The 12,067-nt window shown below is 41.7% G+C and overlaps 2 protein-coding genes across 5 annotated transcripts; one reads left to right on the top strand and one right to left on the bottom strand.

The window, feature by feature from the left end:
* Positions 1–317: 317 nt before the first annotated feature.
* On the top strand, positions 318–6,254 carry LOC4342140 (uncharacterized). Of its 3 annotated transcripts, none has more exons than XM_015787024.3 (7): positions 318–411; positions 1,307–1,420; positions 1,536–1,564; positions 2,111–4,879; positions 5,230–5,331; positions 5,453–5,621; positions 5,756–6,254. In XM_015787024.3, the coding sequence occupies exons 2-7, from the start codon at positions 1,319–1,321 to the stop codon at positions 5,996–5,998; spliced, it is 3,414 nt and encodes a 1,137-aa protein (XP_015642510.1). In that variant the 5' UTR covers positions 318–411; positions 1,307–1,318; the 3' UTR covers positions 5,999–6,254. The 3 variants fall into 3 exon arrangements, with proteins under 3 accessions (XP_015642510.1, XP_015642509.1, XP_025882278.1); XM_015787023.3 differs by having other exon boundaries at positions 5,453–5,666; XM_026026493.2 differs by lacking the exon at positions 318–411 and adding an exon at positions 562–697 and having other exon boundaries at positions 5,453–5,666.
* Positions 6,226–7,156, bottom strand: LOC4342139 (snakin-2). 2 transcript variants are annotated; one of them, XM_015787031.3, is made up of 3 exons: positions 6,882–7,156; positions 6,731–6,788; positions 6,226–6,646 (listed from the first exon to the last, which is right to left on the bottom strand). In XM_015787031.3, exons 1-3 carry the CDS (start codon positions 7,038–7,040, stop codon positions 6,459–6,461), a joined length of 405 nt encoding a protein of 134 aa, XP_015642517.1. In that variant the 5' UTR covers positions 7,041–7,156; the 3' UTR covers positions 6,226–6,458. The 2 variants fall into 2 exon arrangements, with proteins under 2 accessions (XP_015642517.1, XP_015642518.1); XM_015787032.3 differs by having other exon boundaries at positions 6,731–6,785; positions 6,882–7,155.
* Positions 7,157–12,067: the final 4,911 nt, after the last annotated feature.

The raw sequence follows: 12,067 nt of genomic DNA, 5'->3' as shown, positions 1-12,067 counted from the left end.
CACAGCTTCAAATAGAATACACCTCGTGTGAGTGTATCAATGGACGGGATTTCAGGGGAAAGAAGGAATTTTTGTGACAAGTAACTGAGGATCACATCACGATCGGCAACCTTATCTTGTCTCGAAACTGAAAAGAGAGAGGATTTGCAACTGATGATGCCTGATTGGTACTCCTAGCCCTAGGAAGAAAAAAAGTGGCTTTTTTTGAAGGAAAAAAAATAAAAAATAAGGATTTTTTTTCCGTTGCGGGACGGGAGTGAAGGCACACCAACCGCCTCACCACTCGGATAAACACACACACACACACACACACACACACTCCCTCTCTCTTTCTGTACAGTGTCATTCCTTCCCCTTCCGCCGCTTCGAATTCGATCCTCGTCGCCGGCCGCCGCCGCTACCCCATTCCGAGTAAGCGAACGTGAAAACCCTTCAACATGCGCTTGTGCGTGGGATCTGTGTATTTTTAGCGCCGGCCTTATGCGGCCCTCCACTTTTTGTGCCATCCCTTTTCCAACAATTTAACCTTCCTTCCGCTCCGCCGTTTCTGGGATTTTTTTTCCCGCTCTAGCTAGATTCTTCTTCTTCTTCTTCTTCTTCTTCTTCTTCTTCTTCTTCTTCTTCTGTATAATCTGTTCCTCCTCCGCGCAGCTTCAACCTTTGTTTGATTCTGCATGCAATCTGATGAATCCCCGAGGTCTATGTCTATCTCGATCCCCTCCCGCCTCCCTTTGTTTTCCTTTGTGTCATTTTCATTCATCATCATCAACAGATAAACAGTAATCTCTCCTCCAGCTCCACGAGTACCCTTTTTTATTTCTTCACCCATCGATTCGGCTCGTATTACTGTCCGATTAGCGATTTCACTATGTTGTGTGATCGATTCAAAGGCGATCAACTGCTCGACCAAGTCCGGATTACCCAGATTTGTTCATGTTCCTGCCGATCATATATATATATATATATATATATGATATTATTACTGAGTGGTCATGTTGATCCTCAAGACAAGCTTTTGGTCTTTGATACCTAGTATAATTGCTTTTAATGGGCTTTTGTTGTTTGCACCTCCCTAGGTTTTGTGCTCTATCGATTATGCTTGTACCTTTTGCTGACTAGTCAGCTCATACGTGTACAACTCACGCTGCTCCAAACTATATCTGTTTCTGCTAATTTAGCGGAGCTAGTTGATGGCTTGTATCCCCTTTCTTTTCTCAACGCCATTCTCGTGGTGAACTGAAGGCAGTTCGTGTTGGTTGGTTGGTGGGTTTCGTATTGAACATGCTCATGTTAATTGTCAATGCAGGCTCTCCATCTCATGCCGTATGCACTTGAAGTGACTGACAGAAGGCCACAGAGCGTACCACACACTCGGTGTAGCACATTGGTCGATCATAACACAAACATCAGCTTTTCAAAGGTTAATTTATGCCTGGTTGTATATAAGCCTTGTCTTATTCACTAGGTAGATTACCGGTCTCATCTATTCATTCATGGAAATTTGCTGACTTGGTATTCTTTCTTTCATTCATCAGGGCCACCTAATACACAAGCCTGAGAACAGGTAAACATCCAAACAACATCCATTGGATTTGAGTATGCTTGATCTGATCTAGTGTAAACTTAAGAGGAACATATCCGATACTACAAACTTGAACGGGAATATCTTTAACGGTTTTTGAACATATAGATAATTCGGGAGAAGAAATAATTATTCCCATTTATCCAAAAACATCACCTTGCTCTAGAACACTGAAGTTAAGGAAATATGTGTCGCTTACTGAGCTTCCTCCCACCTGTATATGATAAGTTATCAACAGAAATATTTCTTCATCTTATTATATGATTTTGCTCTTCTGCTACTTTATTAATGTTGTATGGCTACCTCAAGTCCTCAACCTGTATGTACCACCATGTTTTTTTTCCTTATTATTATTCTGTCTGAATGTCTATTTATGATACCAGCAATCACCGTACTCAAATACTTTGTACCTCAATATCCTTGTTTTTTTTTCTCATTTCCCTTTGACTGGTATCCATTTCTATTCTGATATCTGTCATTCATATATCTGGAAAGCTACATGTTTACTGTCTGTTTGTGCTGTTGCAGGAACATTACATTTGCAACTATTTCCATTGGGCACAACTCGGATCAGAAATTGGTGCCTTTTCTTCCTAACATATTACAAGATATCAACAAGAGAAGCTGTTTCGCATCAGGAGCTGCTGGCACAGAGATCATTCAGTTCCCACAGCCAATAATACTTTACTGGTTAGACTGTCCAAATGAAAAGAACATGCACGATCAAGTCGATCATTCTAAACCATTTTCCAGTGGAAGTCCACCACCAGGAAGCACCTTAAGACAGCGTCAGCATAGGAGAAAAATCAAAAAGTCATTGACAGCACTCCCTCCCAGCAATGTGCTTGTAAATAATTCTTCCAGATCTGTTACTGCTCCTGTAAGATCTGATTCTGATATTCTGCATGATGATGATAAGCCTCCAAGAAAGAGCCCTAAAAAGAAAGGAAACAAGAAAGGGAAACATTACAGGAGAGCAGTCTGCAAAGGGCTCAATTTGCCATCAGAAACCCATTGTGAAGAGAATATTGATGCTGCTTCTCCTGTTGAGGTACTTACTGATCTGCTGGCTGATAAATTGTCAGAAACCTCATCCTCTGCTAGCTCATTGGTTAAGGAAGCTCATTTTGGTGAAGAGAATGGCGGGGATTCTGGATGTACAGGTTCATCTAATAGAACTGTAGGTGAGATATTTAGCTGCAAGGATGTTCATTACTTGAATGATGAATCAAACAATTACGAGAGATCACTATGTGCACGTGTTTCTAACTCTAATGATGCAATAGCATATTCATTGTTTAAGAAGTTGGAAAGGGACAACAGTGTGAACTGCAGTGTCAATGATGAGGTGAGGGATTCATGCCATCCGATAGGGGCCCATTTAAGCATAACTCATGCTGAAGATTCAAATGATTCCTTTGGATGCAGCTCATGCTGCTCAAAGAATGTTGCTGATAGCAGTAATCATACTGAAAGAGTCAAGTGCAGTAGTGAAGCCTGCAGCAGCAAGACTTCTCTTCCAGTTATTCCTGGGAGGAGCAGAACAAGATTAAAGGAAATATCTAGCTACAGTTTGACTGCAACTAATGGAGTAATAGGCACTAATAAGAACAAGCATAGTGGAAAATACAGTTCAACTTCTGTGTGGCAAAAAGTAGAAAAACTTAATGTGGAGAACACATCTAGAGCAGGATGTATGGTTGATTCAGCTATTCAGAACAAGGATGTACTGGAAAACATTAACAAGGTTGCACAACATAATCTAACAAGGTCAATGAAAATAAATCAGAGGAGAAAAGCATGTAATCAGCATTCACCAGACGAGAGAATTGAAATGGAGCATGCCAAAGAAAATGATGCACTAAACTCATGTCAAGCATTTTCCAGATATAAGTACAAGAAGCAAACATCAATACTGTACCAACAAACAAGTTTATCTTCTGACCAGGGTACTTCTCAGTCATCAGGGAACTACCATGCTCCTAAGAACGGTATTGTCATGGTGCCAAAGAATCACTTGCAACAGAAAGATGGATTGCCTATGATGCAACTAGTATATGACAAGGACTCCAGTGTTGATACTGGAGTAGGTAGCAACGGCTCAGCTGATGGAGATGGGAGCTCACAATCTGGTTTTGAGAAAGCAGCGCTAGCATCTTGCAACATGGGTTCTTATTTGGTCCCACAAGACACATGCGAGGAATGTACATCAACCATGCAAGCGGATCCTCATTATTCCTCAACCGAAAATAAGGCCATATCCACAAATTCGAATTCCAGGAACCTATGTGCTGATCCTTCCCCTGCAGAAATGGACGAAAGGTGTTATGTGAAGTTGACAATGGAGAATACTCCTCAAGAATGCCCTAAGTTGTATTCTGCTACTGGAAAACAATGTAAGTTGTACTCTGCTGCTGCACACGTTTCACAGAAATGGGTTGCTGTTGGGAAGAAAAATATACTCCACTTCGATGGTTCAGAGACTTCTGCTGTTGATTCCTCAGTTCTAACTAATTGTATTCCTATTTCTGCTAATATTGGTGTTGAAACCAATGTTTCTAGTGTTCTTGCATCAGCTAACAATGAAGTCAACAAATTAGCTGCTGAGATATCTGATAAACCAAACTCGTCTGGACATCTTGATTTGAGATGTCAACCGCATACTGATACTGGTACTGATTTCAACAAGATGAGAGAAGCTGTTTGTGATGCTTACAGGGCCCAACAGAGAGTGGAAGACGTCCAAGTTATCATTGGCAGGCCTCTTGCTGATTTTGAACAATTTATTTCCTCTGCTTCTCCGGTTCTGTACTGTAGCACTTGCCCTGCTGATAGAAACTTTTGCTCACCGGAATGGGTAAGAGATGGCCTGTGCTTTCATCAGAGTACTGATATCACTCTAAGTAGAATTTGGCAGTGGTATGAAGAACCTTGCTGCTATGGTCTGGAAGTAAAGGCTCAAGATTTCCGTAGGTCTAAAGGCTTGTGGAATAGTCCTCATCAGTTCACCACCTACTTTGTGCCATATCTATCTGCGGTTCAATTATTTGGGCAAGCTAAGAGAGCTAGCACTGGAAGAGTTGATAAGGAAGCAGCTGGTATGGATGTCACATCTAAAACATCTCCATGTCCGAGCTCTCTCCCAATCTTAACGAAACTTCTGCCACAGCAATTGCGTGAAACAATTAGCTCATCTGATTTGTATACTAAAGGTGATCAGCAGTTTGGAAATGGAGAGCTCATATTTGAATTTTTTGAATCTGAACAACCATTTTGGCGACGACAGTTGTTTGACAAGTAAGTACATAATCAAGACCTCTGAGAATCTGGGCTTTCGTTCTATCATATGTTGTCAGACTGTACTAGAAACGAATCAGAACAAATGGTTGATAAAAATTTGCTCTGTAAAAATTGAAACGCTTCAATGTTTGTGAGTAATAATGAGGGCATTGTACATCTGCAGGTACCAAATGTTGTGCATATAGTTCGAGTATGCATGATGTCTTACGCTGATATCATTTTATTATTCTTGCACTCTTCCCTAAGAGTCACTATTGATTTTGAACATTTCATTACTGCACACTTAGACTCTTGTTAGGATATTTACTTGTAAGATGTTCTTATTGAAGTATATTAAATGTGAATAGGGTAAAGGAGCTGATTAGTGGTGTGAAGCCATCAAGCTGCCAAATATCAGGAGACCCAAAGAATTTGGAGCTCAGCCTGTGTGATCTCCATCCTGCCTCCTGGTGCGTTGTATGCTCAAGTATTACTTTCCCGTTGCCGTCTATCAACCTTTTTTGGATGTAGACGCACAGAAAAACTAATTGTGATCGCTTGCTTAAAGAAGAGTACTGTGTTGAATTTCAGGTATTGTGTTGCATGGTATCCCATATACCGTATACCTGACGGTAAATTTCAGGCAGCATTCTTAACATACCATTCACTTGGGCACTGGATTGTTCAGGGCGCATCAGAGCAAGCTGATGACAGTCGTGTTGTTTTGCCAGTCACAGGTCTTGAGTCTTACAATGACAAGGTACTAAATGACTGCTACTCCATGAATCCTGAAACATACATGCAGGTTGACTGAAGATGGCTTAATCTTGGTGATGCAAAGACCCCAAGCAAGGCTTAAAAGAATTCTTATACTTGTAATGCAATGCAATGCAGGGGGAGTGGTGGTTTGAGGTGGGCAGATGCAGTGGTGAAGAAGATGCAGCAGAGTCGAGAGAAGAAGAGTCAGTGTGGAGGGAAGCATCCGAGGTAGTGAAAGAGAGAGTGCGGACGCTGAAGGAAGCTGCAACGGTGATGTCCAGGGCAAAGGTGGTGATGTCCAACAGATCAAACAGACATCCAGACCATGACTTCTTCTTGTCCCGGCAACTCTATCAGGAGCCAAGGAAGAACCACTAACCAGCTGCATGCCTGCCTGTACATACATACTTACTACTAGTGTGTCTTAGTGCCGTAACAACTCTCATTAATTACTGTGTCTGTCTTAGTTGTGTGTACATATGTAGTAGTATGCAATTAGCGTTGTAACATAAGGAAGGAAAAGCCTTCGTTCTCTTCTTGTACGTAGGCTGAGAAAGCAAGTTTGATGTGAGCATCTTCATCGTCAATGACAAGAAGAAAAGAAATAGAAGAGAATCATGATATGTTTGTTTTATTCCTGGTGCTGGAGATTGAAGAAAGTAGAAAGGCATCTATTATATAGAGCAGTCCTATGTAGTAGCTAAGCTAGTAGTGACAGCCAGAGAGATGTAGGGATTGAACATCAAGATGCATGGAACACATACGTACACATACTACCAAGTACATTGTACTCTGATCTCTCTGAGAGCAATAGCAGCAGCTAATAGGAAGGAAGGAATCATGGGCACTTGAGCTTGCCGTTGTGTGGATTAACCATGGTGTCGTAGCAAGGGCAGAGGTGGCGGGTGTCCTGCCCACTTCCCGGGGGAACGCAGTTGCATCGGTTGCAGCAGACGTTGCACATCTTGTTGCACATCTCCTTCTTCCAGTTGTTGGCGCATCGCCCCGAGCACGTCCCCTGGCAGTCTATACATTTAGTGGTACCATTTTAATTTATTAGTACAATTCCATCGCCTCTCCTCTCCTGCCTGTAATGTATCATTTACATACCTATCTTTGGAGCCTGCAGGAGGGATCTCGCCCTCTTCACCTGCATCTGCTGCACCTGCTACATCATCATATCATATCATATATGTCGTTCAAATTAAGGCAAGAACTATATATAGATAAGTAGTAGTATGTTTGTGTTTGTGTTCCTTACCAGCTGTGGATGGGAAGAAGAAGAAGCAGCAGCAGCAGAAGCATCGACATGGAGGAAGAAGAAGATGAGCAAGAGGAGGAAGCATGGCGCCATTGCAGTTGCAGGAGAAGGGACGAAGAAGCCATTGTTGGTCTTGGACTTGGAGCCGGAGGAGGCCATGGATGGATCTGATTCTGAGCTAGCTTGGAGTAGTTAGGAAGAAGAAGAAGAATTAACAAGGGACAGGGTTTAGCTAGAGTTGAGAGGTGCTGTGTGTATATATATATATATACTCCTAGCTAGCAGAGTGAGTGAAGAAGGTAATAAGCAGGAAATTAAATAAACAAATAAATAAAGCGATAGGTGATGCATTTGCAGATGCAGGGTAGGAGGAAGCTGCCTGCCCTGGCCGACATGGATCTTGACCACTGTCCCAGCCGCGCGGACCATCACCGATCAATTGCAATCTTAGTGGTAGCAGCAGCTTAAATTAGTAATGCCCAATTGTACGTACTAGCTAGTAGATTAATCCCTAGCTAGCTATGTGCTCATTTACTTGTCACCGTTGGTCATGTGTATTTCAACTTTTACTATAAACAATTTATTTATTCTTAATTAAAGCTATATGATATACTATATTTGTGACACAATATGCATTGCTAATATAGTATACCTATACGAAGAATATATAACTTCATAAGTAAAAAGGACGAGCACTCAACATTAAAAAGTATCTAGTGACAATTACATGAAACCGCAAGAAACATCAGCAGTAGTAATAGCATGAAGGGGTAGTATTAAAGAGTATTGCTATACGCACCCAGTTGTATAACTAGAGACATGCAACCGTAGATCAATCATCAAAATAAGAGATCATATTCATATGTATTGTAGTCGTTTATAATCATTGATCAAATTCAGTCACACTTGAGTCGAATAGTTAGATCGTTTACATAATAATTCTCTTAAAGTAATCAATCAAGCAGGTGGAGAGGGAGGGAAGGTTGTTGCATCTGAATATGTACACACACTATACTCTACTCTAGCAGACGATAGAGTAAAAAGTGAAGGAACAATTAAGAAGAAGACAGCAGAGCACGTACGCACGCACATGCACATGGACATGGCATTGCTGAGTGCCTGCGCTTGTTGTTGTTGAGCACATGAATGCACGCATCGCTACTTTGATCTGTTGTTGGGTTGGAAGATGGGAACCAACTATGCCCGTGCCACCACATCACATGCCTTGTCTGGTCTCTGCTGCTAATAGACTACGGCTCTCTTCTTTTGGAGGGGTAGCAACCCCTCCGGGAATCCCTTCCATTCACACCTAAAATAGAGCGATGAATTAACACATGATTAATTAAAAATTAGCTTAAAAGTTTTAGAAAATGGATTACAATAACTTTTGTATAGAAACTTTTTGCAAAAAAAAAAGCACGATTAGCAGTTTGAGAGAAGCGTGCACAATAAAAACGAGAGAGGTGAGGTTGGGAACCTTGAGGGAAGAAGACAGCCTATAGAGCCTACTAGGGTTTATATTGTTGTTTTCTTTGGGTTGGAAACTAATATCTGTTAGCTGGACAGAAACACTTTTGATCAACTTTGTACGAAAACCAACCAAAACCATTCGATTTTCACATCCTTATCTCTAACGGTTTCGTAAAACCGGACAACTTCCATAGCTTTTCGATGGTATCGCAGACTTTGATACGCAATGATCTGTACTAGGATAGTTTTCTCAAGATTCACTGTCTCCCTCTCCTTCAAGACCTTAAGGATTGTACAATCATAGGCTACTAATATATTAATTAACATGCGGTGCTAGTTCATGTATACCCATGATATACATAAATCATGCGCGTGTCACCAACACAAGTAACTTAGGGCACCATGCCCTTTGCACAATTGATCGATCACACCATCTTCTTTTCTACCTTCTCTTCTTCTAACTCTAAAATGTCAGGCATATGCGACCATCTTCTTTTCCACCTTCTCTTCTAATAATCCTTATATCTTGGCTTTTTTATAAAGATTATATATGCACAAATTAAATTTTGTCATGCGTACTATTAAATTGATTTACAATTTGTGACGCTTTGAAAGGATGTCTTCAACTTGGTGGATATTGGCAAAGGAATATATCGAGAACCCGTGGACAGGAGAACATAGGTAAAAAAGCAGATTGAGAGGTCAGGTGAAGGGAGGTGGCGGAGGGGAGGACTGCGGGTGTATGGATTTGTTGCTTGTCAGCCTTTTGATTTCCAAATGGGACTATGGTGTATGGAGATTTGTTCTTTTAAGAAAACAGTGTCCGACTCAATCAAAGCAACATAAATTTGGAAGACTTCTCAGGAACATGTAGAAAACAAATATCCGATCACATCAGAACTGCGAGGGTGTGTTTTGCGTGGGAGACAAAGTGACAGATCACTCGAGGCATAGAAGACGGACAAATTAAAATTTGTTTGGAAGCCAGCTTTTATTTTTTATAATAGGTAAAGATAAAAGATTATGGAGTAATGCCAAACGTTATTGGCTTCGTTATATGTATGGGGGTATGAAAACGGGCCGGGCCTCTTCTCTAAAGTGTGAAGGTTGGAACTTGGAAGTCGGAGAGCTCTCAATGACTTGCTGCTCCCTTCCTTTCGGTGGGCAGCAATGGCGATGGCGGACCTTTGCTTTGCTCCAAATGCAAATGCCCCTCCTCCTACCACTAGCAGCCCCCTTACCCCAACTTTCTTAAGCAAGCCCCAATCCCTACCTAAGGCTTGCCTTCCTTCCTAGCTTGGGTTACTTGAGATTAAGGAGGCATATGCCACTCCCACTCTCCTCCGCCAACGACGACTCCAATTCATCCGTTAGTTCACTTGCCTTGCCTCCTCGTACTTACTAGTCTAGTACTATTTACTTCTTTACTTCATTCATACCAACAGCAGGAATAACATCCCAACACTGCTTCCAAATTGCTTTACCTTTCTTCTTCATATTGATATTGGCTGGGGAGTGGGGAACCCCCTTAATTCTTTCCTTTTCCTTTTTTTTTACTTTCGCTAACCATCATCTCTTGTTAAACAATTTCTTCCCAACTAACATAAATAGTATAAATTTAACTGCCTAAACAATTTCCAATTTCATCCTGCATTGTACCTAAAAATGGAAATTGTGTTCCTTCCGATGGTGCCAACCACCATTTGTCCTGTACTATTATACCTCACCAATCACACCGCACCCGCCGTAATAGGATACTAAGAGCCCCATCGGTTGGCCAAGAGTTGATTATGGGTCTATTTGGATTGCTACCATGCCATTTTTTGGTAGAGTTTTGGCACTATCAATTTTTTGGCAGGGCAAAATTGTATTTGGCTTGCTACCAATATAAAGCCAATATATGAATTCTTGTGAAGATTATTCTAGATTCATGCCAATATGAATTCTAGTGAAGATTATTCTAGATTGATGCCAAATCTAGCATGGGCATTACCAATAATTTGGTTTTAATCCAAACCAAGCACAAGCACATGTACTATTTGAACTACCAAAATATTGGCAGGGCTAAGCTTTGGTAGCAATCCAAAATGATTTATTAGTGACTACAATAATTTCTGGCTTAAAAGTCATTGCTGGAAAAGAAATTACATTGAAAATGCCCTAAATTTAACTTCAAAAATTATGTTTTACAACAAATTTTGGCAACGGCTGATTCTTTTTAGACCAAACGGTGAGGCCTTAACTGTAGGATCGAATCACAACAACTAAGCCAACTAGAGGGGGGGGGGTGAATGGTTGGTATACCCAAAAACTGAAAACTTTTAGCGGAAATAAAAGTTACCATCGAATTCGATGAAGATCGGTCTGACCGAGATTGATCTGCCGGTCTGACCGCACCTGTGCCGTCGGTCTGACCGGTGTAGATCGATCAGTCCGACTGCTGAAGTTGCCTGCCTGCGCCTGTCGCCGCCGCCGGTCTGACCGCCGTGTGCTCGCCGGTCTGACCGCCGTGTGCTCGCCGGTCTGACCGCCACGATGCCGGCGGTCTGACCGCTGGTGCGCCACCGGTTAGACCGCTGAAACCCGGTGAAACACAAATCAAAGAACTCTTAAAGTGGATAACGACTTTATTGATTCTCTCTGTGTTTACAAAGTACACCAACAGCACTCCTTACAAAAATTTCGACTAAACTCGAAACCCTAACTCAACTCTCAACTCAATTGCTCTCAAAAGCGATACCGGGAAGCCTCACACTCCCCCTCTATTTATACCCGAGGTAGGCAGCCTAAAGCTATGAACCAAACTCATACTAGAAGTCCTAAACACCTTAGGAAACACTCTAGTACAAGACACAAATTTTACATAACCAATCATACCAAATTTAGACTCCTTTCAAATTCGACTCCGCATCCCATACGCACACAATACCTCCATCGTATGCCATATGGAATCTTCACCAACCACGTGCATCAACTCTAGCCTAAGTATCCCGCATGATCTCTGACCACCACGGACGTCGTCTTATCCCCAAGTCGACTCCTGGTCCATCACCGCAAATACTCTCCCGAGGCATCGAGTCACCTACACATAGAACAAACAAAGAAACCATATTCCGAGATCAAGCTATCTCCAACTTGACTCATGAGTAGCAAACAACAGTATTACATACGTATAGTATCCATCTAGAAGTCAAAACAATGAAACAATCACGGATATCCAAACAAACAACCCAAAACCGAAACCGACACAGAGTCGGCCGGTCAGACCGCGGGCTGGCCGGTCTGACCGCACGCATACCGCCGGTCTGACCGGCAACCCTTGCCCGGTCTGATCGGTCACATAAAATAACAGCACCTGTAATTCACCTGTAAATCCAATTATCTCCAAAACCACTTCGTAAATAAATTCCAAATATCAAAACCAATAATCTCCAATGCCAATTGTTCATCACAAAATAACAATTAAAAACACCTTTGATTTTACATTAACAACAATTCTTCTTTTCTATCTTAGGGCTGTGTGCTTGGATCTTATGGTAGCTCTTTAAGCCTCCGAGGTGCCACACTTAATTGCTGCAGTTTCTGAACTGTTGTCTTCAGTCCATCTAACTGATTTTATCATATGCAATTGGTTAGTTGCTTATCTGTCCCAAACTTATCCGGTATCCTACTTCTTACTCCCTCCATTTCTTTTGACACCATTAACTTTTTAAGCA

This window comes from Oryza sativa, chromosome 6 (genome assembly GCF_034140825.1).
Source record: "Oryza sativa Japonica Group chromosome 6, ASM3414082v1".
NCBI lineage: Eukaryota > Viridiplantae > Streptophyta > Magnoliopsida > Poales > Poaceae > Oryza > Oryza sativa.
The sequence above is the reverse complement of the archived record's forward strand: the minus strand, read 5'-3'. Positions and strand labels throughout refer to the sequence as shown.

Excerpts from the sequence above, each read along its gene's own strand:
- LOC4342140 (XM_015787023.3), top strand. The coding sequence starts at position 1,319 with ATGCCGTATGCACTTGAAGTGACTGACAGAAGGCCACAGAGCGTACCA. Across the intron at positions 1,565-2,110 it reads ATACACAAGCCTGAGAACAG|GAACATTACATTTGCAACTA; the intron begins GTAAACATCCAA and ends GTGCTGTTGCAG. Across the intron at positions 5,332-5,452 it reads GATCTCCATCCTGCCTCCTG|GTATTGTGTTGCATGGTATC; the intron begins GTGCGTTGTATG and ends GTTGAATTTCAG.
- LOC4342139 (XM_015787031.3), bottom strand. The coding sequence starts at position 7,040 with ATGGCCTCCTCCGGCTCCAAGTCCAAGACCAACAATGGCTTCTTCGTC. Across the intron at positions 6,789-6,881 it reads CTTCTTCCCATCCACAGCTG|CAGGTGCAGCAGATGCAGGT; the intron begins GTAAGGAACACA and ends ATGATGATGTAG. Across the intron at positions 6,647-6,730 it reads CCTGCAGGCTCCAAAGATAG|ACTGCCAGGGGACGTGCTCG; the intron begins GTATGTAAATGA and ends CTAAATGTATAG.